General features: G+C 45.7%; 1 protein-coding gene across 1 annotated transcript in view; it reads right to left on the reverse strand.

Annotated features, from left to right (window-relative positions):
* Nucleotides 1–27,250, reverse strand: part of CRTAP (cartilage associated protein) — a 332,976-nt gene that overhangs the window by 161,819 nt on the left and 143,907 nt on the right. Inside the window, exon 4 of the mRNA XM_069613133.1 lies at nucleotides 19,544–19,672. Within this exon, the coding sequence (XP_069469234.1) occupies nucleotides 19,544–19,672 (129 nt within the window). The remainder of the gene's footprint in view (nucleotides 1–19,543; nucleotides 19,673–27,250) is intronic.

The following is a 27,250-nucleotide window of genomic DNA, read 5'->3' on the forward strand; positions in this document are numbered from 1 at the left end:
TTCCTTTTGATAAGCAGGGTATTCCCTCTAGCAATAGGGAAAGATAGGCTTTATTTCTATAATTTCATTAAAGATAAACCAGAATGTCCTCAATGTGTCCGACTCCTTTTCCCGATCTGCCACAGTACTTAGTCTCCAGCTATGACTTTCCTTTAACATTTAACTTTTTGATTTATGAGACTATTGAACTTTTTCTTACACAATACATGATGGGGAAAGCATGAAGTATACAGGCACTGCCATGTGCAACACCGACTGCAGCCAGATGCACAGAGTCTTGCACTGAAAACTGTTCACAGAGCCTTTTCTTTTTTATATCTATTTGTGTGTCCTTTAATGCAGCTAACCTTTACATTTTACAGAAACTCGTCTCAGTAAAGTCTTACTTCAGAGGTGCACTCAAAGGTTGTACAGTTGCTCATCTTATGTCTTGGGTACAAATATCTTTTGTTGACATTAAAAATAGTATAACATTGTAAATCAAATAAGCTTGTTTGCTAATCACGAAACTTAATTAACAAACTCTGATAATCAATTTTTGAAAACTAATTCAATGCCTTGCTATGAAATCACTCCAATTTTCGTTCCCCTTTGTTCAATCATTTGTATTACTGATTATCCTTGAAGGTCTTTGCCATTTTTACTTTCAAACAATTTAACCACAAGCATTCTAAAATGCAGAAAGCTAAAGAAAACAAAGATTGCATAAAAACCCAAAATGAAGTTTCATTTAAACATGCCCTACCACCACTTATGTCAGGCTTGCATTTCGATCCCTCAAACAGGGATAAGAACAATTAAATTCCATTTACCACCGGGGTGGGAGCAGCAGCCAATCAGGTTGCGGCAAACGCAGGCTGTGGCAAACTGGTCTTCTGCCCTGCCGGAGTACAAGGACGAGTAGAGGCTAAAGCACCTACTCAGCCCTCACTTCAAACCAACCATGAACCCAACCATAAAGGTGAAACAGGCAGAGTTAAGAGATATACTTCCTTTACCTTTTGTTGTAATGTGGGCCCAGGGAAGGCTATTTGCTCAAGATTGGTGTGAATTAGATGAGGAGAAAAGATCATAAAAGTCAATGTTAGAAAGGATAGGTTGTTAGGTTGCAAAAAGGGATTGTTGTGACATAGCCAGTCTCTGGGTCCCAAAATAGACAGGGGATATCTATCAGGCAATAATACCTTTTGTAGTGACTTGGGAGTTTAAAAACAGTGACACGGGCTTCTCTAATGTCACCAAGTGATTTAAGAACATAGGCTTCTGGGAATATGGACTCATCGCTTAGCACCTACTGTTGGATGCAAAACCGTAATGACTTTGAAGAACTGCAGGTTTCCTTAGTCTTGCAAGATGCCACTAAGACATACAGTCCAAGCTTAGGAATTACCTTAATGCCCATGTGGATAACCTAGACACATTAGGAGGACAAAATCTGCTACATACAAAGTTTATGTACTTGTATGACCAGATGCAACAGATGGGTGGAAAAGGGCAAGACATCGTACAAAAGCAGTCAAGACATTTCAACTTCCGCTGTGCTGCCCAACGGCAGACTCATGAACTGGTATAGATATCTGGATGGCATAGACAAACTCTTCATTTGATCCTAATTCTGCCATTCACAGACCGTCTGGGTTAGCTGCAGCCATTAAGAAGTGGGTTACTCCACCATCATTACAATTGATAATATTACTTACCGCCTGATGTATTTACCCGTTTCCTCATCGGCCAATCATATGCCGTCCAGATATCTATACCAATGATGGATACCTTTACTTACCCCTGTACTGGATAAGTCTTCGATAGAGATCCCGGGACCACAACTTACTCCATTGCACGTCCTGATGAAGGCCTGCATAAAAAGCTGAATTCTACAGCTCTCTTCTAGGCCGAAACACCTTTGTGTCGACGGTTATACCACATGTACAGTGCACAGTTTATGCACTGCTTTGTCCTTTGTTATATGTCCAAAGAATTGTGTTTTTAGTTCATTTTGTAACTGCACAACCGAAAAAGTTGAGCAGATTTTGTTTGTTATTCATTTGAATCCAAACCTTTCCACTGGATTATACTTACCTGTATTGTCTTCAAATATCCCGGGGTGCTCTATCCCCACTCTGTCGTTATCCATATGTTATTAAATACATTTAGTCAAAAACATGTGCTGCTACTGATTTTTCATAAGTGTCAAAATGTTGGACTGGTGTGACCTCTCACCCTAAAATTGTGTTTTGTTTACTCAGACTGAGCTTCCCTACCGGACAGCATTTCACATATTGGCTCCAACAATATTCTCCCCTAGTCCTCTAGCCAAGCAAGGTCCGAGAACCACACTCTGGATGGCCAGGACGGTACCACCAGGATTATAGTGCATTCCGGGGATGACCGAAATCTGCCGATCACTCTTCAAATGGGGGGTGGGGATATTTGGCTCCACTCTCTCTGGAAGGCATCTCCTAGAGAACCCTTGCCATGGAACCTCCAGGACACGAATCACGGCCCTTGGTGTTAAATTCCTTGGTAAACAAGCACACTACCGACCAGAAAGACAGAAGAGTCTCTGGACAAAGTTCACATTCTTAGCTGGCTACACAGCCTGCTGTGCCTTTCTGTAAACTTGTTGCCAAGATAAGCTCAATTTAAAATTTAAACAAGATGTTCTGTTCTGCCGATTACATGAATTACTGTATCTGTTGGAATTTAATTGGTTAACAGGGAACGGGTGTTGGCATAACCCTTTATAAACAAGCTGTTTCAGGACAAGGTTTCAGCACTGCGGATCCTGAAGGGGAAGGGCCTGGAGGCCACTTCTGATCCACAAGAATTTGCCCACCGTGGGTAAGAAAGCTAGCAGAAACTTTGATTTCTAGGCCAAGGTTGTAATTCGAGTCTTGTGCACACTGCCAATTTTTCCAAATTCAGATTTTTTGTGCTTGCTTCAATAATTTGGAGGCAGATCTAAATACAAAGCTGAGCTGCTTTGGAAAGAAGAAGCAAACAGCTTTCAAATGCCTTCACCCTAAAACAGTAAGCTGCTCATGGAGTCATTTTTTCCAAATTCACATTTTTAGATAGTTCCAACATTTTGGGGCTGAAATTCGACATTTTAACCAATGTTTAAAAATCTATATTTTCTTTTTTTTTCTGAATACCAGTGAGTTAAACATCGATGGATAGTAGTGCACCACAAAGTGGCCATAGGGTACCAATCCACCCTGCTGGAGATGTCCTGTTTCAGAGTCACTGAGGGTAAGCCAGCTCAATACTGGTGCCTAGCCCAAGCGTTCTCCAGGAATTCAAACCTGACAGATGTGTGTGCCTCTGCGTCACAGGCATGTGGCATACCTATATCCTGTGTGACCACCATTTTACACTGCGTTAGGAAGAAGGATACTGTGAGAAATTCTGGTCCAGCGCAGAGCTCTGAAGAGGTCAATGTCTGGAACCGATGAGCAGCAACTTGGTACTCTTTCAGATATCTGAACAAGCTCCGAAAGGCTATAAGCCCTGGACCAATAATCCCGTTGAGTAGAGACACCCCCTGGGTGTTCATCCGGTAACGGGCTCCTAGGCTCCTCAGATAAATGCCTTGTAGCTGAGTCCGAAGGCCGATTGGAGCCAATCCCAGTGAAAGAGTCAAAGACCCCTCACTGCAAGCACCAGTACCAGCCTTCTGGGCCTCGGGATGGGCTCTGAGGGGGGGAAGGATCCAGGCAAACCCTCCAAATCGGTGAACCACCTGGAAAGGAGTCCCTCTTCTAGTGTGCCTCAGATGTGAGTGGTGTACTTACCATCTCAAATCTCAACCTCCTCTTGGCGACGGCCTTCAAGTAATCTGGGAGCAACCTAAAAAAGATTTCCCACCACCTGACTAGCCTATTTTATGAGCTAGGTGTAAAGGTGTGTGGTATATCAGACAGAGGAGGTGGATACAGAGGAATAGTTTAACACCATTTTATTGAAGAAAAAAGAAAAAAAAAAGTTCTAGTCCCTTCTTCGAAGACGAGGTCCCTCTGCTATAAAATAACAAAAAGGTTCCTCATCACAAGGTCTCAACACTAAAAACAGTCCTCTGTCCCAAACCTAAGGTGACCTAATACTATACTACACATTGGAAAAGGAAGATCATAAAGTATGGCCAGGTTAAGGGTTACTTCATCGCACAAAGTAGTGGTGGCTGGTTTCTTACTTTCATCTCCAGAGTAAAAAAAAAAACAGATTAAGAAAGGTCTGAAATAAAAAACAAATCTCTCAAAGTTCCTGTGGTGTTCAAAAACAATGTACTCTGCAAACCGCTTGCTTTTATCCCTCCTCTATGGCTATGGCTATGCAGAGTTACATTGAGAGTCGTGGTATCCCCTAGTCCAAGAGTGTTCGTTCCTGAGCTGTCCTGGCCTCTCACCCCTCTTTGTTCCATTACTTTCTTGTGTTTTGTACTGTTCGTAGTGCCAGTGGGCTCTGTGTGTTTCTAGCCTGGTTGGCTGTTCACTTTTGGTGACCCTGCCCTTGGTTATGTTCTCAGTGGCTATGGGCTTCTCTGACCCTTCTGCTGCTGCAGGTTGGTTCAGCCAATACTCGGGTAGGCTAGGGGTTTGTCGGTTTGGGGATGTGGGCTTCTCTAGCCTCTTAGTTTTGGTGGCCCCATCTTGACTTATGCTCTCTGTAGGCTCCTCTTGGGCTATGGTCTTCTCTGGCCCTTTGACTTGTTCGGCTCCATTCACCTCATCCTGGAGTATGCGTTTGGTTGTCCCTTTTCAGGCTATGGGTCCTGATGGAACCTTTCATATGTTCAGTTTTGCTCACCCCTTCCTTGAGTATGCTCTCGGTTGGCCCTTTTTGGGCCACGGGCTACGCTAGCCCAGTCTGTCGCTGCTCCAAGCAGTCTCGTCCTGCTGGGAGTGCCAGAGTCCTCGCTCCAGGACTCCGGTAACTCTCTCCTTCAGTGGTGGTGGTGCTTTCTGCCTCAGCAGCCCCTCTTTAGCTCGAGGTTCCGCCTTCGTTGAAGCTACAGCGTTTTCTGTGCGGTCACCTGGTTGCAACCACCACAGCGTCTGCACCATACTCGGCTCCTCCTATAAAAGGCTCTGGGATCCCGCATTTCTCACTTTCCGGCTGCTGTTCTCTCTTTTAGGTCTTGCACGTCTGTCTTGAAGTTCCTCCTTGGAACGGAGTGGTGCTGGCTCCCACGAGATGCTGATGGCAAATACAAGTCAGAAACCAATCCTTCCACATTAAAAGGCCCCTGTACATAATTGACTTGTTCACTTACCATATAACCAATGAACATGTCAGACTTATGGGGAATTGAAGTTAGGGTATTTTGCGCATCCCTGTCCCAAAAAGAGGGGTTTGGCTCACCTCCTCCTTGGGGAGAACAGCAACATTCTTTGGCTATGTAGGAGTATGTGAGGGGTCAGAAATGCGAGACGGACACACAGGTGTAGATTTCCCACAAGTTTCCATTTTAATAAATGAAAAGGGGGAGACAGACACCTATCTTTCCGTATCCTAACAATGATTTCCCTACCTAATAAACTAAGGCTAAAGGAAAATGACCTACTGTTCAAAAGTATCGGTCCCTCACACTAATACATATAACAAAATCATAGAGGAATTATTTGGCTGTTCAAACGTCCCAAAAAAATATTCAAACACAAAAGTTAAAAACAGGAATCCTTTTGACCATGGTTGGAACCCCTTCCCCTGGATCCATTCAGGATATTCCAAACCAAAGTTCAATTTCAGAAAAGTTCTTTTCACTAGCCAAGTTCCACTTCAGGTAGAAATTACAGTTATTTTCATTCAATATGTCCTTCAGTTGGCAAAGTGACTGTCTCAGGTCAATAGGTTTTTCACACTTAAATACAATGGTAAAGGTTTCCACAAGCTTCTGCATGGCAAACTAAAAAGACACCCTCTTCACACATAAGTCAAGGTAAATGTTCTTTTTCTCTGAAGATCAATCTCTTGTTATCACGTTATATTTCTTCAGAAAGACCTTAGTCAGGATAGTTATACAACAGTTCATCAAAACACTGTAGTGTATTTGATACTTCTTTCCACCAAAATCTTCTACCATATTCACAGTACTTCAAGTTATCTTCTTCCTGGTCCATGCACCTGCCAGGACTAACCACGATATGTCCCTTTCCTGGTTTACTCTCTTGTCAGGATAAAACTCCCATTACTACAACTTATACTCTGTGGTAAGGCTGGTCAATCAAGGCATACATTAGTTTTCAAAAATTGATTAGCTGAGTTTGCTAATTAAATGTTTTTTGATAAGCATACAGACCCATTTGTGTAGCAATTTTCTACTAATATTTGTCAATACAATTGGCGTACAGTTTCTTTCACCAACATACTGCACAAAAGGACAATAATTCTCACATTAATCGGTTTGCCATAAACAATGCAGGTTACAATTCTCTCTCCATTGTTCCTCTTTACAAGGAGGGCGTCTCTCCTGCAGTCTGTGATTTCTATTTGCACAACCTTTTGGCTGTTGGCAATGTGCTTTACAACTTCCTACCTCTAGGTATCTTGTTATGGGACTGTTATATTCAAATTGCCTTGGTGTCACTCTCCGCTTTCTTTAGCTTTGGCAATGCAAGTTATAATGTCCCCTTATTGGATATCCCTCTTCAGGAAAGTTGCATCTTCTTTGTTTTATTATTGCCCCTCTTTGGCTTTAGTAATGCGGGTTATGAAATTCCTTAATAGGAGAGTTGCGTCCAGTTTGCTTAAATTCAAGTGTTCGGTATTCAAAACTACTCTGTGGCCTCCTTCGGAGCACCCCGGTGTCACCTACATCTGGCCAACTCACCAGTATGTCCTGGCTACTCCTTCTGACTTGCTGGTTCTGCTTCTTTGTTTGTTGGGACTCCTGCAGCGTTAGACAGCTCCTGTCAGCCTGCCGCAGCTCGCGCAGACCATGGAGGGTCCTTGTACAACCCTGTATGTTCACCGGGGAACACCTTACACCGGAGCTTCTCTCTCCCTCAGGATAGCTGGTCTCAATACCGCTTCCCGCTGTGCGTACTCTGCATACACCAGGCATCCCGACCTCGGCCACGTTCTCTGCACACCGCCAAGTTGTCAGCACAGCGGCGACTCCAACCTCGGCTTCTTCCTGCTGCTCCTCCTGGGCCCGCACCTGAAAGGCCTTTAAATGTTTAAAGGTCCCGCTCAGGTAGATCACTCATTACACTTTGGTAATTCTGGACCCCTCTGCCTTATCTCAGTACTAGGAGCATTATGGGACTTGAAGTCCATAATGTTCTTAGTTGTTTTAAGATCAGAATCCTCAATTTTGCAATAGGCCATTATGACTGTATCGTCATTAGGGAAATGGCTCGCATGACCGGGTCTAATCCCAGATGATACTCCCACATAATCACCAAATGAGAAGGGGTTCAGGCCAGGGTTTTTGGATGATCACCTAATTCATCACAAGTCCCACTGGTGGTCCGGGCCCAGAGACTCCAAGAAGAGCACATGAGGCTCCCGGTAAGGCCTCCTTTGCAGGACGCACATAGAAAAAATACACCCAAGACCAACATGCAGCGAGAGAACAGGGCAAATAAGGGGTGGGACAAGAAAACCTGGGTTAAGAAAATGTGGAAAACAAACAAGGCAAGGTAAAGAAGCATGTTTGCAGTGCACTAATCCGTTCCCATCCATGTGGAAAAAAGGACTGAGTTGTGGTGGCAGGGGCGGCGGAGTTAGCAGAGCATGTTTATGTCTGCATTCATGAGGGGGGCGTGGCCTGATGCTCAGGGTGTGAGGACGCGGTTCCCTTGAGCTCCGGCCGAGCAGTCCGATCCTGATTTGGGCACCAAAAATCCAGCAATACTGTCCATCCTTTGGAGCAGCTGTACATCAGGCGATTAGCTGCAACCTACGACTTTCCCCGAAAGAAATCGGGGACCAGGGAGCACTCCCGACGCTTCGGCCCGGCCCCCCCCTATCCCCTGAGGGAGGCGCGCGGGAGCGGCGAGCCGCGCAATCACTCCTCGATTTGGGTGGTGTGGGCTGCCTGCAGCACCCAGCCTTCGGTGTAGCTGTACATCAGGCGATTGACTACACCCGACGATTTGACCCGACAAAAATCGGAGCTCCGGGGCCCGCTGGGACGCTCCGGTCCGGCGTCCCCTGCACTCCATAAGGGACTCCCAAGATGGCGGCCGTGGCGACATGAGCGGATGAGGAGCGTGCACCCCGAAGCGACCTGATCCTGGGCCCTATCGATACGCAGACTGGGGGCCAAGACTGGGCGCCCGGTGCTGGTGCCCGCAACGACGTAGCTGAAGTGCGACTGGGGCAAGACCACCGGATCCTCAGGGCCATCCACCGCGACCCCGACTTTCAACTTCCCGGCGAGCGGAGCCCCCCGGCCTGCGCAGACCTGCAAACCTCGACCTGGGCCGGCGGCTGTCTCCAGATCTGCCCGGACTATAACGCTCACAGGTGAGACCCTTCCCTCCTTGGGATCAGACCCCGCCACAGTTTCCAGGTTGGGTCATACCTAGCCAGGCCCGACCACCTACTCACCGAGTTGCGGGACCCTGCCGACTCACCCCGAGCAATACTGAGAGCCCACACCGCGGAGCTCCCACTGAACTCCCTGCTCCCGCGTCCCCCCCAACCAACCTCACCACACCGGGGGACCGGACCCACAACGCTGCAGCCCTGAACGACCCGGGCCCCACTGTCTCCTGTCCCACTAAAGCAGGGCGACCACATCCGTTGGGCACCCAGACCCCGGATCAAATAAAGCCTAATATCCCTGCAACACCACGCATTAAAATCAACCCGGGGGGAAAAAAACGAGAGAGCCCGTCTGCCTCAACCAGGCCCGAGACAATACACAATGGCCGCAGCAAGAAACAAAGCCAAAAATGCCACCCTAGATCCTTTTGTCACGGCGAAATCTAACCCCACCACCCAGACCACATCGGTCGACTCAGCAACACGGGATAGCCCGGACACCAGACACAATCAGCTGCTCGGGGCGATTGAGGCCCTAAAATCATTTATCGACACGAAGATCGGTGAAGTAAAAGCCGACATCCAATTGATAAGGCAAGATGCCCGCAACCTAACGGAACGCGTCACCATTGTGGAGTCCTCTCAGGAGGACATGGCAACTGAATCGGCAGCCATGAAAACAGAACTCGCAGACCTGCAGCGTAAGGTAGCCCTGCTGGAGGCGAGGTCCGAGGAGGCGGAGGGCCGCGCTAGACGCAGTAACATTAGGATACTGGGCGTGCCGGAGGGGACGGAGACTGCTGATCCGACGGCCTTCGTTGAATCCCTAATCCAACAAGAGATCGGGGTGGCAAATCTCTCACAGGGCTTCGCCATAGAGAGAGCTCACAGATCGCTCCAGAAGAAACCCCCCCCAGGCTCCTACCCTCGCCCCATCATAGCGAAGGTCCTTAACTTCCGAGACCGGGAGGTGATCCTGAAGTTCTCGAGGGAGGGAGGAGAGATAGAGCGAGGCAACTCAAGAATCCCGATATACCCCGATTATACTCAGTCAGTACAAAGAGCGAGGAACTCCTTCGTCCCAATCAAGGCCAGGCTGAGGAAGCTAAACCTAAAATACATGTTGCTCTATCCCTCCAGGTTGAAGGTAATCTATAAAGGAAAAGCGATATTTCTCGAGACACCAGCCGCAGCTAACCTATGGATGGAACACAATAACCTGGCCGAGGTTCCTGTCGAATCCCCGCATGGGAAACACAATGAGGGTGCCCAAGGATGAGGGCAATACGCCCCGACACAGGTGCTTGCACCCTCCCACAAACACCTGAGAGATCAGGAGACCCCAACCTTAGAAGCAAAACTACAATGTGAGAAGCTAAATGACTGCGGGGCTCACCCGATCTACCACACATGAACACAGACCACGACCCCACGAATGATCAGTGCAGGCCAGTTGCCAGCACACACCTACTCGCGCCAGACACCCGGATTGGGACAGGCGGCGCGAGAGCACCCGAGCACTCCACCGTTGTGTCAGTCGCTGGGTGCACCAGTTATAATTGTTCCACACAAGTTAGTACTGTTTTAACTGCCTTGACTCTGAAGACCTTTGACCAAATGGAATTGAACCCAAAACTAACCAATAGAGTTAACCACTCCACGCGACCAGAACCAACCATGGCTCACAATAACAAGCGAACAAGCCCCAGGGAAGACATATATCTCTCCCCGACAATTAATGCAATCAAGCAATGGCGCCAAAACTCAGGGTAATCACATGGAACGTAAGAGGGATGGGGTCATACCTCCGGAGAAATCGAATACATTCTTACCTGAAGAGGAAGAAGGTATCAGTTGCCCTCTTACAAGAAACGCACCTCACTGCCGACTCTGCAGCTAAGCTAACAAATTACTGGGGGGGACAAGGTAATGGTTCATTTTACTCGAAGTATGCAAGAGGAGTATACACATGGGTGAGCCCGGACACACCATTCCAACAGCTGGGGGTAGAGTCGGATAAGGAAGGCAGATACCTGCTGGTATGGGGCATGCTGGAGGGCAATCGAATATGTATAATGAACTCGTACTTCCCCCAACATGGCATACCTTCCTACCTCAAGGGGCTGTGCGCCAAAGTCATGCTTCACAGGGACCACACTCTGCTGTGGGGAGGAGATTTCAATTGCGTCATGAATGCGGAAATGGACAGATCCACCACCCCACAATCGCATAATTACCTCCCTGCTCGGGCCCTCCACAAAACAATCGAGGACTTGCACTTGGTTGACACTTGGCGGGACCTTCACCCCACGGATAGATCCTATTCATTCTACTCGGCCCCTCACAACCTGCACACCAGGATAGACTACCTCTTTATAAATGACGAGCTGACCCCTCGGGTCGAGTCTGCGGAGTACCTGGGCAGATCAATTTCAGATCACTCCCCGCTAATAATACAACTTTGCCTGCGTCCCCCCCTACCTCCTATCCCAACGTGGCGTATGCCAGCGGAGACACTAACTGACCCCGCATTCAGGGAGCACCTGGCCGAGAAACTAGAAGAGTATGTGGAAATTAATAAGGGATCAGTTGAAAAATGGAGTACCCTCTGGGAAGCATTGAAGGTGGTGACAAGAGGAGAGGTAATGGCTGAGGCGGGTGGAATCAGGAAGCAGCTAAGAAAGGAATTAGAAGCTAAGGAGGAAAAGATCAGGCACCTTGAAAACAATTCCCCTCCCACAATTGAGACAGAGACCAAGCTGAGGGAGACCAGGGAGGAATGCAGAACCGCATGGGAAAGGCTCGCGAAATTTGACTTCTCCACTCGCACCATGAGTGCTCACAAAGAGGCAGATAAGCCAGGCAAGATACTGGCTTGGCTGTGCCGGAAGGAACATCCGAAGCGGGCCCTTACAGCGATCAGGGACGATAATGACACAGTCCACAGAACACAGCAAGCAATAAATGAGGTCTTCACCGACTTCTATGCAGAACTGTATGCCCACAGCGACCAAGTTCCCGTAGCAGACATAAGAGACACTCTGGAAGAAGTCGGCCTACCAAAACTGAACCAGGAGCAAAGAAAAATGCTAGGAGAGGACATTACTATCGAAGACATTACTGAAGCGATTAGATCCCTCTCCACATGCAAGACCCCTGGAACCGACGGCCTTACGCCCGAGTTTTACAAGGCATATGAAGAGATCCTGTCCCCCATACTGCATGAAGTCTATGCGGAGGCATATGAGACGGGCATACTACCAGGCACCATGAGAGAAACCCTCATAGTGCCAATGCTCAAACCTGGCAAACCGCCCGAAAAATGTGATTCATATCGCCCACTCGCACTCCTAAACTACGATAGCAAAATACTCACGACCATACTGGCCAAGAGGCTCTCAAAGGTGATAGGTTCCCTGGTTCACGCAGACCAATGCGGCTTTGTCCCTGGACGCAACACTACAGCCAACCTAAGAAGGCTCCAGCACATAATGGCACAAACAGAGGAAAGCAAAGAAGACCTAGCGGTACTCTCGCTTGATGCCTTTAAGGCTTTTGACTCGATCTTCTGGGAGTGGCTAATCGAAACCTTGAGAGAGTTTGGAATGGGCGAACACTTTATCCGATGGGTCAAAGTACTATATAATAACCCGATGGCAAGAGTCAAAACAGGGGGCATGGTGTCAGGGGCCTGGGCTATCCAAAGGGGGACCAGACAGGGATGCCCGCTCTCACCAATGCTATATATCCTAGGGCTGGAACCAGTAGCAATTTATTTCAGGAAACAGCTATTCGACGCGGGCATAAGCATCGCCGGTACAGACAACATCATCTCCCTATACGCCGACGATGTTCTTTTATATCTTCGTGACCCTCAGATGAATGCCCCGATAGCTCTAGATATCCTGGATAACTTTTCGAAATACTCAGGCATAAAGTTCAGCCGGCAGAAATCATCCGCCTTCCCTCTGGCTGGCCTCAGGGGAAGGAGCACAGAAGAACTCCCCGAGGTTGGAATCCAGTGGCAAACAGAGTCCTTCCGCTACCTGGGCATCACCATCAAGCACACACCAATCTCCACTCACGAAAGCAATACTGAAGCCGCATTATCGGGGGTACGGAGTTCCGTCAAATTTTGGTCGAAGCTTCCGCTTTCGGTGATGGGCAGAGCCGCAATATCCAAGATGATAATATTGCCCAGATTCCTCTATTACTTCACCAATATAACATTTTACATTCCCCCATCCTTCTTCAGGAAACTGGAATCCCTGATCAAAGATTTTCTTTGGGGTCGATCCAGGCACAGGCTTGCACTGAACATCCTCACACTTCCCTACTCCGCAGGCGGTATCCAACTACCGGACTTCAGAAGATACTACCTAGCGGCCCAACTAACACATGTCGCCAAATGGCTGAGCGACGAGCCCTCAGCTGAGACAAACCTCCTCTGCCAACTAACCTCACCCCTACACCCTAAAGAACTGATGTGGAACAACAAAATGGGGCCTCCCGACCCGCCCATAATAGTACAGGTGGGTCGACAGGTGTGGAAAAAGGTTAACTCTATGCTGGGGCTACAACACTTGTATTCACCCGAAACCCCCATCCTAGCAGACATGTGTAAAGCCACCGGCGACCTACCAACAATGAGGAGATGGGAAAACTTCGGCATCTACACATGGGGAGATATGTTTGAGGAAGGGCAATTCAGGGACTTCGAATCACTGCAAGAGAACGAGGGGATCACCCTGAGCCACTACTTATGGTACCAAAAGGTGAAATTCATCGCCAAGAAGAAATGGGATGTATGGCCCGAGGAGCCTGAAACACACGCCCTGACCCAGGAGATATACGGAGTAAGCGATGGCTGGAAACCAACATCAAGGCTATACGCCCAAATAAACGATAGGCCTAACCCAAGAAGCACACGTTTGAAAGAGAGATGGGAATCTGACTTAGGGACCGAAATTACAGAGGGAGAATGGTCGAGAGCCCTAGCATACCCGAAGGAGATATCTAGGAACGCAAGATTCAGACTAATACAACTCAATGTCCTCTATAGGACCTACATGTCCCCACATAGAATATCCACCTTCAATGACAAAGTCAACCCGGCATGCCCATGGTGCTCCTCTGATCAAGCTGACATGATTCACATGTTTTGGACTTGCCCTAAGTCTCAGAAACTATGGTTCACAGCCGAACAGACCTGCAGGAAAGCTGGCCTTGAGCTATATGAATGGACTCCGAAAGAGTGCCTCCTAGGCACCTACCCGAGACTGGGCAAAATCAAACACTTGGTGAAGCTGATGGACATAGCATGTGTGCTTATAAAGATAACGGTCGCAATGGCCTGGAAATCCTCAGCAGGCCCCAGGTACGAACCTTGGATCAGGGAGATGGAAAGATGGACGGCAGCAGAAACCAGAGCATGGGAGGAAGCGAATAATCGGGGCGGAGAAGACCTGAGCACCGCACTGGAGGCCTGGAAGCCCCTTCTGAGAGACATGATCTTCTCGACGAGCTATAAGCCTCCCTGAGCCAACCCTCCACAACCGGCAAAACGGCCTAACCCACGCACAGTAGCATTCATTCTACACCCACTTCCCCCCCTATGTGTCAGGGGCACCAGCCAGAGCCCAATGGAGTGGAAACTGGGGTTCATCTACGGAAATGAGGACTATAACCACACAGAGTTCAAAGGACAGTCACTGTTACCACTGTTACTTGTTCTGTTTTCTTTCTTTCTCGTTATTTCTTTGTTTGTTTTGTTTGTTGTTTAATAACACCTATGCCTTGTAAGACATAAGAGATTTGTAACCATGCATAGACATAAACCATGATTGTACTGGTTGGAAATATAACAGCGAATGCCAAATGCCAATAAAAACATTTTAAAATAAAATGTCTGCATTCATGTCTCCCTGCAAATGGAAAGGATACATGCAAATGTGTTTTGTACTGCAAATGGCTCTGTTCCAGTACTCAGTCAGGGATGCCAATACACTTATGGAGAATAGGGGGACAGGACGTAGAAAATGGAATATCCAGAACTTTTTGCTGAGGCTCCGTTTCATGTCCCGGCAAGTCACAACAAGCCTCAGAGAAAGAGCATGGCAAATAGTCTTTGAGGCGAAACCACAAAGTGCTTAAGCACCATTCGGCCCTTCATACGCACTTCTAAGCATCTCTGTTTTCTGTCTTGTGGGACAGAATATCAATAAATCGTAGAAGGCAGCCAACTGCACTGCATCACCCAGTGTTCTGCACACTAGAACACTGGTGGGGCCAATTTGTATCTCTGTGTAGTTCAGTCTTTTGCTATCTTTATATGGCAGGCCAGGAGACAGATGTGTGGAAAGCCTTCTCTTTCCCACTGCTGTCACTATAAGGTCATCTGCGGGAGAAAGGTCTCTTAAAAACAATATATCCTCTGCAGATATCTTGCATTTATGCTCCTAGCTAGACTGGCTTGTCTTACTAGAAAATTCAGGATATAAAAAGTATTTTGCAGTTTCAAGAAAACATGGTACCCCACAGGTTTCTCCACTTGATGGAGTGCAAGCCTTTGACGTCTCAAAGGACTCCAAGGTTTGCGTATGTACGACTGTACTGTGGCGAGTCAGAAGATGAACACTGACTCTGATTTTCCATCTCACTGCTGTGTTTATTAAATGAAATGTGAAAACTACTATCTTTCCCTATGCTAAGGGTGTTCCCTACCTAACCAAGCTAACTAATTTGCTAACTAAATTAATCCATAGGTGCCCCTCTGAGAACGAACACGGCTAGCATTTTGGTGCTGGACTGCCCATGTGGGCGGGACAAAGACGATATGGAAATGGATATTTCCCATCTGTGAAAGGTACAGTGAGCTTAAAGTGTGGCTGCGGAATCTCGAGTGGGTACCTTCCCAAATAACAGGTCAATGGGCCGTGTTCGTTCTCGCAGAGGGGTGGCTATGACACATTTTTGATTGGTCACAGAAGGCCCTGATATTTGGAAACAAACTGTAAACTCGTACTGGCAAGGCCCAGGAGTGTGCTGTGCTCAGGAGTCCCGCCTTGTCCTGTGCTAAAAACTTGGGGAAGGGAGACCCCAGCCGTACCATCCTGACTTATCATTTTGAGATCACTTCTTTCTTTTCTGATGAACATTATCCCACACTATTTTGTAACTTAGCAGTAAGGATTGGCAATAGGTTTTTTAGTGTAGACTCTTTATACTTGACAAGACGTCACTAGGAAGGCCTTATTATTATTTGATGGTCGTAGCTTGTGCCCATCTTAGATTTAGGTTTAGATTAGTGATTTTTCTCACCCATTTACACAGTTTAATAAACACCCTTGAACTGTGATCACGTGCGTCTGTCTTTACTGTTGCCACCATGAGTTTTACAGTCCCTTCTTTGGTCAGTTTGCTCTGCAGTATCTTAATAGAAGCGATATCGGTGTTGTTCACAGACCTCCAGGTCCACCACGACTTGCCTGCAGTCCCGCCACCACTTATCTCTCACCCAGGCTCAACGCCTTTCACCCACCTCGGTCTCTCGCGTCTCCTCTCCTTTCCGGCACCCTGCGTTGAAAGCTGCACACTTGCTTCTCTCTCTCACATCGGACGCCACGCATACAAGTTTCCTTCAGCGTTTTATTGCCAGCTGATTCAAAGCTCGTGGGCTCTCCCGAAGCTCGTGGGCTCCCTCTCTCTCCATCAAGGTCTCTGCCTCGAAGTTTTAGGACACTGACGTGGGACTTCCTTAGCGTAATCTCAAAATCCTTCTTCTTGGTTCGATTTAGCCTCTGTATTCCTCCAGTGGTTTTCTTTGTCTCAGTACCACATACGTGTTTTGTTCATAGGTATAATCACAGTGTTTGGCGGGTGCTAACAGATACAAGTTTGTTCTTCACATCTTTCACCAGATGTATTTGAAGATGGGTTAGTAATATGTTGCTCAGGGAGATCCTCATCACAACAGAAGTCCTTGTCCCTAGTGGGGGTGGGGAGTCTCTCCCGGTGAGGTCCTGATTGCCTCGACCCCTAGGGAGGGTATTAGGTAGCAGGCAACAATCCCTAGCCTCACAGGGTAAGGGTCCCCCTGGGGATAAGTGACAGAATTCTGCTCTTTGTCACAGTACCCAGAATATTTAGTACCTAGTCTGCAAGAGAAGCATAGTAATCGGGCAGAGATATTGTCAGGGGTCTCAGATCATCCAGATGATAAAAAGTGTTAAGATCTTCCTCAAAGCAAATCTGTTGCATCAAGTCCTACAAAAAAAAGATTGGAGTAAAATCCTGATCTGTAAGAACAGGTGCCTGTTTTGCACTATTTGCAGAGGCCTACCTTTGGCAGAATGAGGCTTGTGATCAAAATGTAAGCTCCTGCTGAGGTATATACAGGATTTCTCTGTGGCACAGAGGCGGGTGGAAACATCAAGAGTCTAACTTCTTGAGGGCCAACTTGTCCCCAGTGAACTTTGACAGCGAGAATAGTCTTGCTGTTTATAGAGATGCTCGGACGTGAAGATTTGTGGCTTGGAGCACTCAATGGTGATAAGAAACTACTCGACAGGTTGCTGATCGGCATCAATTTTCCAAATGACAAAGGTCATGAGAACTATATCGGGGCACTTGCCACATAAACAGATGATGCCGAAGGAAACAAACTGCCTTTGGCTGATAGTCACAGTGTCTCAGCCGACTTTCTCTTAGCAGACTCCACAGGACACATGTGGATCTGTTACAGTGGAGGGTACATGAACCCAAAAACCCCAATTGAATTGCCCCAAGCATCGCCTCTAACTGAGATTATGCTGTATTGCATTACCCTGCAGTGTCTGCACTCATCAATAGCCTGATGATCAGAGGCACACATCAATATCACGGTGATCAGAAAAGAAGGAAAAGCATTTTGGCTGCCCGTTATAATTGTACATCTTACCACATAGTTCTTAAACGGGGGAGCAATCTAAAAACAAAAACAAAACAGCTCCAATAGCAAAAACAAAGTAAGAAGTTGAAATAGACCGAATGCAGAAACAATGTACATAAAACTTTTCAGAAGAATAAAATGCGGTTGAAGCAAAAAATAACAAGGAATACAAAGATCCTCTGGTGTTCTACAATCAAGTGGCTACTGCTGCAGTGCATAATAGAGTTGGGCTGGTCGCTAGCAGCCCTAAAGGGCCTTATTGCATATCGGCGCAAGACTTGGTCTCTAAATTGCAAGATTCGAATTTGTGGGAACGTATGACGGCACAAAGGGTTCAATATTTCTGTGTAAACGACTAGAGAAGGTTGCATCTGATGGTCCAAGGGCAAAAGCATTACTGAAGCAAGTTCTGGAGAGGCAAATAACTTCTATAGAGTAGAGTAACTTGCGTTAAGGCATATGGGTGTTGTGCGCCCTGAGGACTCCGGGCATGTGGCACGGTATATAAAAATCTGAATAAATAAATATATGACCGCCATAGCTGCACAGTACAAAATGCATGGAACAAGACTGTTCTACAAGACTGCTCTACCAGCAGTTGCCACCGCAAAGGTTATTTAGCATGTTCCCAGACGTTAGGTTTTTTATGTTGAGAGGGTGTGGTGAAGTAGGAACATGCTGCCCCATGTGTGTGGTGGGACTGTATGTATGTCCAGAATTACTGGTAGAATGTGCTCACATTGATCATAGAGATGGGTGGGGTAGATCAATTGCGGGATCATTTTATGGTGCCGTTTGACTACCGAGCAAAAAAGAAGGCTACATCATTGCTGCACATGATTGACAGACTATTATTAGCTGAAAGGCCTTGCCTGGTGATATTTTGGCAATGTCCACATCTGGCAACAAAAAGTGGAGTGACTTCTTAGATCTCTGCGATTGGAGTTTCGCAATACAATGAGTGTATAGTCGTCATGACTATTGCTAGTACAAGACTTCTTTAAGCATCTAATCTTAGTACACTGCATCCGATCTCTGGAAGGCAGGCGGACATAGGGGAAACTATGGTAAAAGAAAAGATGATTTCAAATGCTTAAGTGGGGCAGCAGATTGGCTCCTTAGAGTGTAAATTAGAATTCAAATGGAAACCGCATCTTAATGAACCTTAAGAAAATGCAACTAAAACTAACCTGGACGACATGAATGGGTGATCTATCAGTTGGTCTCACCAGAATTCAGTGAAGATTAGGATTTTTTAAAACTATTGGAATATTAATTTACCTTTTCCCTTTACTTGGGGCTGGAGCTCCAGCTTTTAAGGAGACGTGTAACGTTCACTAGGAAAATGCTAATTCCGTTCCTTGTTGTATTTACAAAATAAATCAATTAAAATTTGACCAAAAAACATGTTCAGGGATACCACAGGAATACCCCAGCGATTAAGGAACTCTTGAATATGCCACACAGGAGTACAATCAATGAAAATGTTCCCAATGTGAGAAATGTTGCTTGCCCATGCAAACCTGCAGCAGCTTTCCAGAATAGTGTGTACCACATAAACCCAAGTCATTTGTGTACACTCATCCACTGTGACGTCGCATTGTCACAAGGTATCACTAGAAATAGTTACGTGTGTATGTGTGGTTGTGTCTTTGGCCATGTTCCTTTGTGCATGTGCAATATAAGGATATCCAGATGCCAGACATTATTGAAATGCAAATTCCATGAACATTAACTTTAAAGACACATTTTCCTAATGGAATCATGCTATGCACGACTGCACACTAGTTTACCTACAAACAAATCTGCTACTATGATGTTTACTTGGATTTATGTGTTGTGGCTTTCGGGGGCCATCCAGCCTGTGTTCAAAGTGGTGCCTTTTCATTTATTTATTTTTTAAATACACATGGACCTATCGTTTTTCTTCTTTATACTTGTTCCAAAAGGTACATTCAACAAACCTATCTGATAACCGAGTACAGACGAATCTTATGAACATAAACACATATACCATAATCAAACTATCGTAGAAGACTTTCAAGGTTGGTGCACCAACCCAGCACATTACTCACAAAGCCTCACCTACACACAAGCTCAATATTGACACAAAATACTTACATTTATAATAAGCATACTGCAGGTAGTGGAACATGGTTGCCACAAACTTCTCAACTACATAGCCACCTATGACTGGGGTGAGATCACCTTCACATTTCATTTTGCAGTCTAGAACTTCGATGTAGTGATCTGCAAGAAAACAAATGCAAGTTTATGTTGTAGTGCCAAACACTAACAACACTGTATTAGGAAAATATAACAAAATGCAAAGTTGCATACAGAACTGGACTATTTGAAGGAGTCCTGCAATTTCTTGAAAATTGATGTAAAGGTCATTTTGAACTACACATTTATTCGGCAAATAATGGGAAACCATTAACCTCTGGTAATTCCCTAAATCCAATACAACAAGGAACACATGTTGGCAACAGTAAAGACAGGCACAAGTGATCACAGTTCAAGGCTGTTTATTAAACTGTACAATGGGTGAGATAAACGCCTAATCTAAAGCTAAATCTAAGATGGGAACACACTACAACCATCAAATAATAATAACACCGTCCAAGTGGAGTCTTGGCAAATCAAAAGGGCCTATAATATATATATATTTTTTAACTATTGGCAATCCTTACCGCTATACGACAAAAAGGGTGTAGTATAATGTTCACAACAAAAGAAGTGTTCACAAAATGATGAGTCAAGATGGTATAGCTGGGGTCTCCCTTCCCCACGTTTTAGCACGGGACAAGGCGGGACTCTTGAACACAGCAGACTTCTGGGCTTCTCAAGCACGAGCTTACAGTTTGTTTCCAAAATATCAGGGCATTCTGTGGCCAAGTCTCTTTCGCACACAGTCTCTTGCCTCAGAGGACCTGATGTATTACAACCAACAAAAACAAAAGTTCCTTCAATAAAATCGTCACAGAGCGATTAGACTTCGCCTTAGGATCCCACTCTGCCGGGCTCCGATCCTTCATGCAACGTGGGCCTCCCTCCGTTAGTTTCACTACAGCCTTTTATTCAAAAAATAACATTCAAGAGACTCAATGTCTTTTCAAACAATCATTAACTGTGGACATCCCTCGATCGGGTTCACTCTTGTCGGCACAATGTTCACAGGTGTATTATGCTTCACCCCAATTCGCAGGCATTCACTTTGCTTTATCACAATGCAGGATTCAATCTCGTTAGCTTTACCCTTGGCATCCCTCCGTCGGGTTCACGTAGCAATTCTAACATAGTTCATGATTTTATCATCTCATCAGAAAAGCAGGGGTTCCCTTCCCCTAGCTTTTTTCAGTTTTCAGAATCCCTCTGTCTGGTTCACATAGCCACAATTTCAAGACAGTCTCTTTAGACCCCTTAGCTTCTTCCCTTTACCTAAGTCCGGGTCTCAGTCCTAGTCGGGATGCACACAGTTCTTGTTAACACAAAAACATGCACTTGTCTTTCCCCAATGCACGTTGCTTTCCTTCAGGTGTCAAAAACTTTGATTGCACGAGGGGTTTTGCTTGACCCTCATATGACCCCTTTAACACCCTACACCATCCTCCCCCTAGGGCCTCTTGGTACTTGTGGTTCCAAAAACAAGTCCCATTCAGATTCTTTCGAATGAGCGCCCACATGGCTCCGGACCCTTCTGCACCTAGAACTTAACTGGCTTTCTTTAAAGTTCAATGTATACAAATTCTTTTGTTCATACGTTGCCGCTTGCAACCTTGGGCCCAGCACAGTTCGGTTTCATATCAGTCTCCTCTGACTCACCAGCTGTGCTGAACTTGCTGGACTTTGTCACTGGAGTCAAGGACGGCACCACAGCGGCAAGTCACACCACATACCAGCTGTACTTCCCGGTCTTATGATTCCCTTTTTGGAGGCTTTGCAGATCTGAGTTGAAAAGGGCAAGGGCAATTCCCTCCTTGTCGTCCTTTCAGGTCTCGCCACCTTTCTCCTCGGTTTGAACTGCCGGTCCGGAATGGCTACTTCCTCATGGGGAAGAGAAAGGACCGTCAGGTGTGTGTAATTACTGGTAACTGCCCGACTCTGCCCGACCCTTGTGTCGGGACATGTCGGGTAAATGGCTTTGGTTTTAGTCCGCTGTCTGTCACGGTGTGATAAAGTGTTTGTATCAAAAAAGGGGGTGGTACAGATTCCATGCATCCTAAGGAGTAGGATGGGGAAAAGGTGTTTTATGAAATTATAGACCTTGTACTAGGGGGGTTGGTAAACTCAGAAGGGTGAGCTGGGTAGGGTTTGTGAAAACAAACAGGAATGACCAGGAGTATTATCGTGAAATGAACAGGGGGGATTGTGGGAAAGGTAGTGTTTTGTCAAAGTAGATTGGGAGTTCAGGAAAGAATAATCAGAGGACCGTGGAGAAGAATGATTGTGAGTATACAGGTAGGAAACAGGAAAACAGGGATTGTGGGAGTTGTGATTTTCAAGTCAACAGGGTGTGGGCTCCTAGGGGATTTTACCAGATATGGAGGGGTTGTTGAATTTGGATAAGGGAGATTCCTTGGGAGGAAGGGAGGTAGATATGGAACAACCTACAAAAGCCTCAGGGACTTCGTCCTCATAGCCTTCATCCCTGGTATAGTACCGCGTCTCACCTGGGGCATTCCCCCGAACATAACCCTGGGCTCCCTTACCCAGGTGATCCTCCCTCGCTCGTTCGCCCCGAGGGTTGGGATCTGAGCACGCCAGCCCTTTCCTGGCCACCTGAATAAGGGATTCTCGAGGTCTACTTGGGATAATACCCTAAGGTTTTTTACAGTAGGGGGGTAGTATGAAGACCGGAAAGAGGATTAGGAAGGCAATATAGGTAGGGAGTTGTCTTGGTAAACACAATTAGCAGTATGTACTCCAATATTCACAGTCATTCACTTATGCACATGATTCACAGTTCACTGGGGTGTAGTGACCCAATCAGAATATGTAATATAATTAGGGTTTTAGGTTCAAACAAATGCGGTGCTGAAACACCCTAAGCTTTGTCAAGGATTCAATTGTGTTGTGTCGTAACAAGAAATACCACATGAGCAAGGATCCATCTGCGTAGTATTACCGCACAGCAAAGCAATTTGAAAGTGTTGTCGCACCGCTGCACACAGTAATCCTCACCAGGCGCTCTAACTGAGGATACGTTGTTGTGCCAGACCAACGGCAAAAAATACTTTGTGGATGCCGAACATTGACTCATACGAGTGCATTTATCAGTGTTGGTCTTTTCTCAAAACCCTGAATAATCATGGTGTGAAAGCACCAATACCTAAAAACACCATCCCAGCTGTATGGCAGGGCAGCGTAGAGGTTTGAATGACTTGGGCATCTTTTTTCTTTTCAATGCAGGTTATCTCGGGTCCTTTCTCCTCTGTATGGGGACATTTGTGACTGACACTCATTTGGTGTTATTTTTCCTTCTATAAAAAGCTTTACTTTCTTTCTATCCTTATTCTCACCCTTTCTCCTGTCCTCACAATGGTATCAGATTAGGCTGTTTTTCTGTCTTCTGTCTGCATGTGTGTGTAACCCAGTCTCCTTCCCTTATCACAATCTCTGAATCGCGGTTTGCTATAAACCTTGTCACAGTGCATTTTGAAAGAACTGCATGAACACCTATACAAGTATTTCCTTGTCTTAAACTGGTGAGAACGGGAACTGGCTAGTCTAAACAAGGGCCAAAAAAGCAAATGTGGCTGTTCTAAAAACTAAAAAGGTTATAGCCGGCTCCATCCATGATTGGAAGGGGTAACCCCATTAAAAGAATCTCCTGAAGATATTCTGACTCTTATAATCCAGCCGTATTGTAGCCAACATCTGCACCCCCTTGTTAGGCAGAATTGCATGCAGTGCCCTCTGGGAACGCAACACACAATTAGGACTACAGGTGTAAGCAAAAACCAACCTTTGGTATAAGTCTTTACCACACACCTTTGGTAGCGAGCTGAGCAGCCAGGCTTATCCCAGGAGGGAATGTGAGCAGTAAAAGAAGTTATACAGATGAATCAGAATCACAGTGGTTCAAGTAGACACTTACACTCAAGGTTTCCTGGTAAAAATACTTAACATTTATTTACACAGTCATTTAGAACATTCACTAGTAGAAATCAACTCAATATTAAACATCAATATACTACATTACAAAACTCTATTGCAGGGACAGTTTGAGCTCCCCTGAAAAAGGAGCCAAATGGCACTTCACTTATTTTAAATAGGACTAAAAAGGCATAGGTTTGTACAAAGGGTTAGACAACTCTTCTTTTTGATAATGCAAAGGTTCAATGTACCAGGAGGGTCAGTTCAATTCAATATGCCGGGCCAAAGTCAATGGTCTAGTGTTCTTGCATAGGACAGCACAGTTCTGGTACAAATGGAGAAGTCTTTGTAAACGTTTTTAGAAGTAGTTTAGATGAAAACGAATGATATGCTGGGTCACAAGCTGATTAGGCCTGCAAATTGGGAAAGTTTCATGAACTTTCACCACGAGAGTTAGGATCTCTCAAACGGATGGCACAGTACCTTAAAGTGAAGCGAAAAGATGTAGCTGAAGACGTTGGTTCCTGGCAATTCCTGCAGATCTCTCTGTTCCTGAGCCTCAGTCTTGGGGACAAGAGGGAAGACGTCGGGGGGCTCCTGCACTGCGTGGGATCGTCGTAGGAGCAAACAAAATGGCGTCACTTCAGCTCAAGTAGCTGTGGCTTCCAAACACAAACTGGTTTCCCTCTCCCTGGTTAAACCTTAACCAGCTCTGAGAATGGTATCCAGGCCTTTCCTGAGTTGATTGGTCCCACCAACTCAAAGGAAGAAGCCGTCCTTGAAGGAACTTCTCTGTCGAATGGAGATCTAGCAATTCGGGGTTGCAGCAGGACTTCACGGGCAAACCAACGGTCCAGTGGTTGCAGCAGCCGTCCTCTTCCAGCTCGTCTTTGGGTCTTTCGTTCCAGTGGTCGACTCTGCCTTCCAGTCCTGGAGACTCGCCTTTTAAACAGTTTTCTCCGATTCATTCCAGCCTAGCTGTCACTCATCCAGCAGGGTGGCTGTCCTTGCCAGACAGTCAGCCACCTAATCAAGCCAGAGTGCATTTGGGTCTCCTAGGAGACCAAGCACAGGGAATTTCGGGCACCTCCACCCCAGACACTCAGACGCCTTGGGCGGACTTCAAATGCACAGGAAAATTCACAGATACACTTCAATGCATTATTTGATAGATTTCCTCTTAGAAAACGGTTTGGATTGAATGCAAACAAAATAAAAGGTGTAAATCCAGTTGGTTATTAAAAGTCGAGTCCTTGTTTTTAACAGTATTCTGGCAGCACTCCCACAAAGAAGGAAGCAAAGCAAGCTAGTGTATCCACAATTCTAAGCTCGCTGCAGCCAGACCTACAAAAGTAAGATAAAATATAATATCGTCAACAGGTGAGTGGATCAATGCTCAGGCACGAAGTACACACCATTTTCTAGATTTAACACATGTGAAGAAGATCTGGTAGAGAGTCATCTTCCTCAAGGAGTCTATTCAGACCAGACATACATTCAAATGTCAATTTTTACACACTCAGCAACCAGAGTATTAAGTTCAGTGATGGAAGACAGAGATGCTGGCTTTCTATCCTGGCTAGTACGTTTCCTCCATCTAATATTGCCCTTGGTAGTAAGTCTAAAAGATTGAAGAAGAGTTGGATACCACTAAAGCCACGGCCAAGCTGGCATGACATGAACAGTGTTTTATACCTTGAACTTCAGTATCATTTCGGGAATGGAGACCATTCGTGTGAAGGCGTAAACAAAGGTTTTGTGACCTGAGCATTAAAACAGCATTTTCTGGGAGTTGGTTTGGTGCTATGATAATGGTTTATTTATATAGCACTTTCGCCAAAACGCTGTAGATAGAACAAATTTACAAGTTGGTACACATAATCGACCTTAGAAGGATGAAAGGCTAAGTTGGCCTTACCGGGATTCGAACCTGCGACCTGCAGATCACACAGATTGCAGCAGTGAGCGCTCAACCTTAGCCATTTTACTAGCCATATATAACCAGTGCTATTTCATGGGGACACTGCGCAATCTTAAACATGTTGAGTAAACTAATGTATCGGTTTTCTACTCATGTACCCAATTGTATCTTGCATGTTGAACACAATGGTTCTGGGGAAGCACGGGCTTGTGGGGAGGGAAAGTAGAACATGGCATTGCTTACACCTACTACCTCTTTTTGAATTAAAGAAGAAAAAGTAAGGTCCTTTTAAAGGTATTGATAGTTGTAGTTCCAGGAATTTATTTAGGCGAATAGAGCTTTGCTTTAATAATGGACATTATCCTAATCAAAGGTTATTAATGAATGCACTGTTTAAACGAGTTCCTCTTGGTTTACTGTACAATGCAGAATAATTCTTAAAAGGATATCCAGTTGGAGCATCATCATATTGGAGCTGGGAGTAGCCTTGCAAACTCAGACAATTAACATATTGAAAGCGTGGTAATGGATCAGGGGCCTGTAGCTACTTTTTAGATTAGATAATCGAGCATATACTTTGATCAGAAAATCAGGTAAAAACTCAAAATGGGCCGGTGACGTAATGACCACTGCTCTGCAGTTGTACAGAGAGGAGGAGTGGATTAAAACCCCCATCTCAACCCCACCCAATTGCTAAACCAGCAGCGATTCAATCTTAGGGGTTGAACAGGCACAGCCAAACAGGTATACCTCCTTTGCCTCTTAGGGTAGCGCAGGCTATAAACTTGAGGAGGGGTGTGAGGTGTGACAGAAGCATATTCTATTACAAGGTCATATTCGACCTATTACGAGGTCAGATTCCAGCCAGGCAGAGGAGATCCTCAACCAAGGTCTCCCTTTCAGAAAACTCATTTAGACACTGTGTTCATCGAATTTGTATTCATGGTGCTTCCACCGATTGATGAGTTGTGTTTTATATGTTTATGCTCAGTCACAATGCCTTGAAATTCTCATGTTTGTGTATCTCACTTTGGGCACAACTGTTTATTAAACTTTTTTTGAAAGCAATTAGTTGTGTAATCAGCTAAATAATAAAAAAGCTGTTTAAATACATCTGAATGTTTATGTGTTTTCACAAGCAGCTTGCTAATGGGACAAATGCCTAATGCCCCATTTAGATGTGGCTTCACAAGGGTTTGAACAAACTTGCATTCAATTATTGCAAAGATTTAAATTTCAGAGGGTAGGACTGCCCCTCAGTTACAGAAGCAAATTAAACACTAGTACTGTGGTACCAAAATAAATGTAATAAAATAAATATCAGGGCAGTGTCTATAAAAAGAGGGTGCTTTAATTAAACCAACAAATATAAACTAGTCAAAAACACTACAACACACACACCTCTGTAAAAGAAAACCGAGAACGCATACTTTGGACTAAAGGGGCACTCTGGGTTGAAATCAGTGGTGCACAAGCAATGATTTCAGAAGCAAACGTTATTGGGGATGTCTTGGAGGGGTCTTACAAGTCACTAAGGCCCTTTGAAATGGTCCTGTCCCCCAGGCCAACGTTAAATACTTTGGAATGCTTGTTTTTTGCGCCTCAATAGTATTCAGGGCTTCTGGGCACTTTGTTGCTGCCAAGTCAGTGCTGAGATAGTCGAGCTCCACAACAGTGAGTCTGTGTCGGGGCGATTCGAGGCAAGGGATCCATGTGGATCAAGGCAGCGATTGTAAAGGGTTCCATTAATGATTTCCTGTGAGTCTAGTCAGTGCTCGAGTTGGGTCGAGACAATGCTTCTGGTGGGT

This window comes from Ambystoma mexicanum, chromosome 5p, assembly GCF_040938575.1.
Source record: "Ambystoma mexicanum isolate Mex_15411 chromosome 5p, UKY_AmexF1_1, whole genome shotgun sequence".
Taxonomy (NCBI): domain Eukaryota; kingdom Metazoa; phylum Chordata; class Amphibia; order Caudata; family Ambystomatidae; genus Ambystoma; species Ambystoma mexicanum.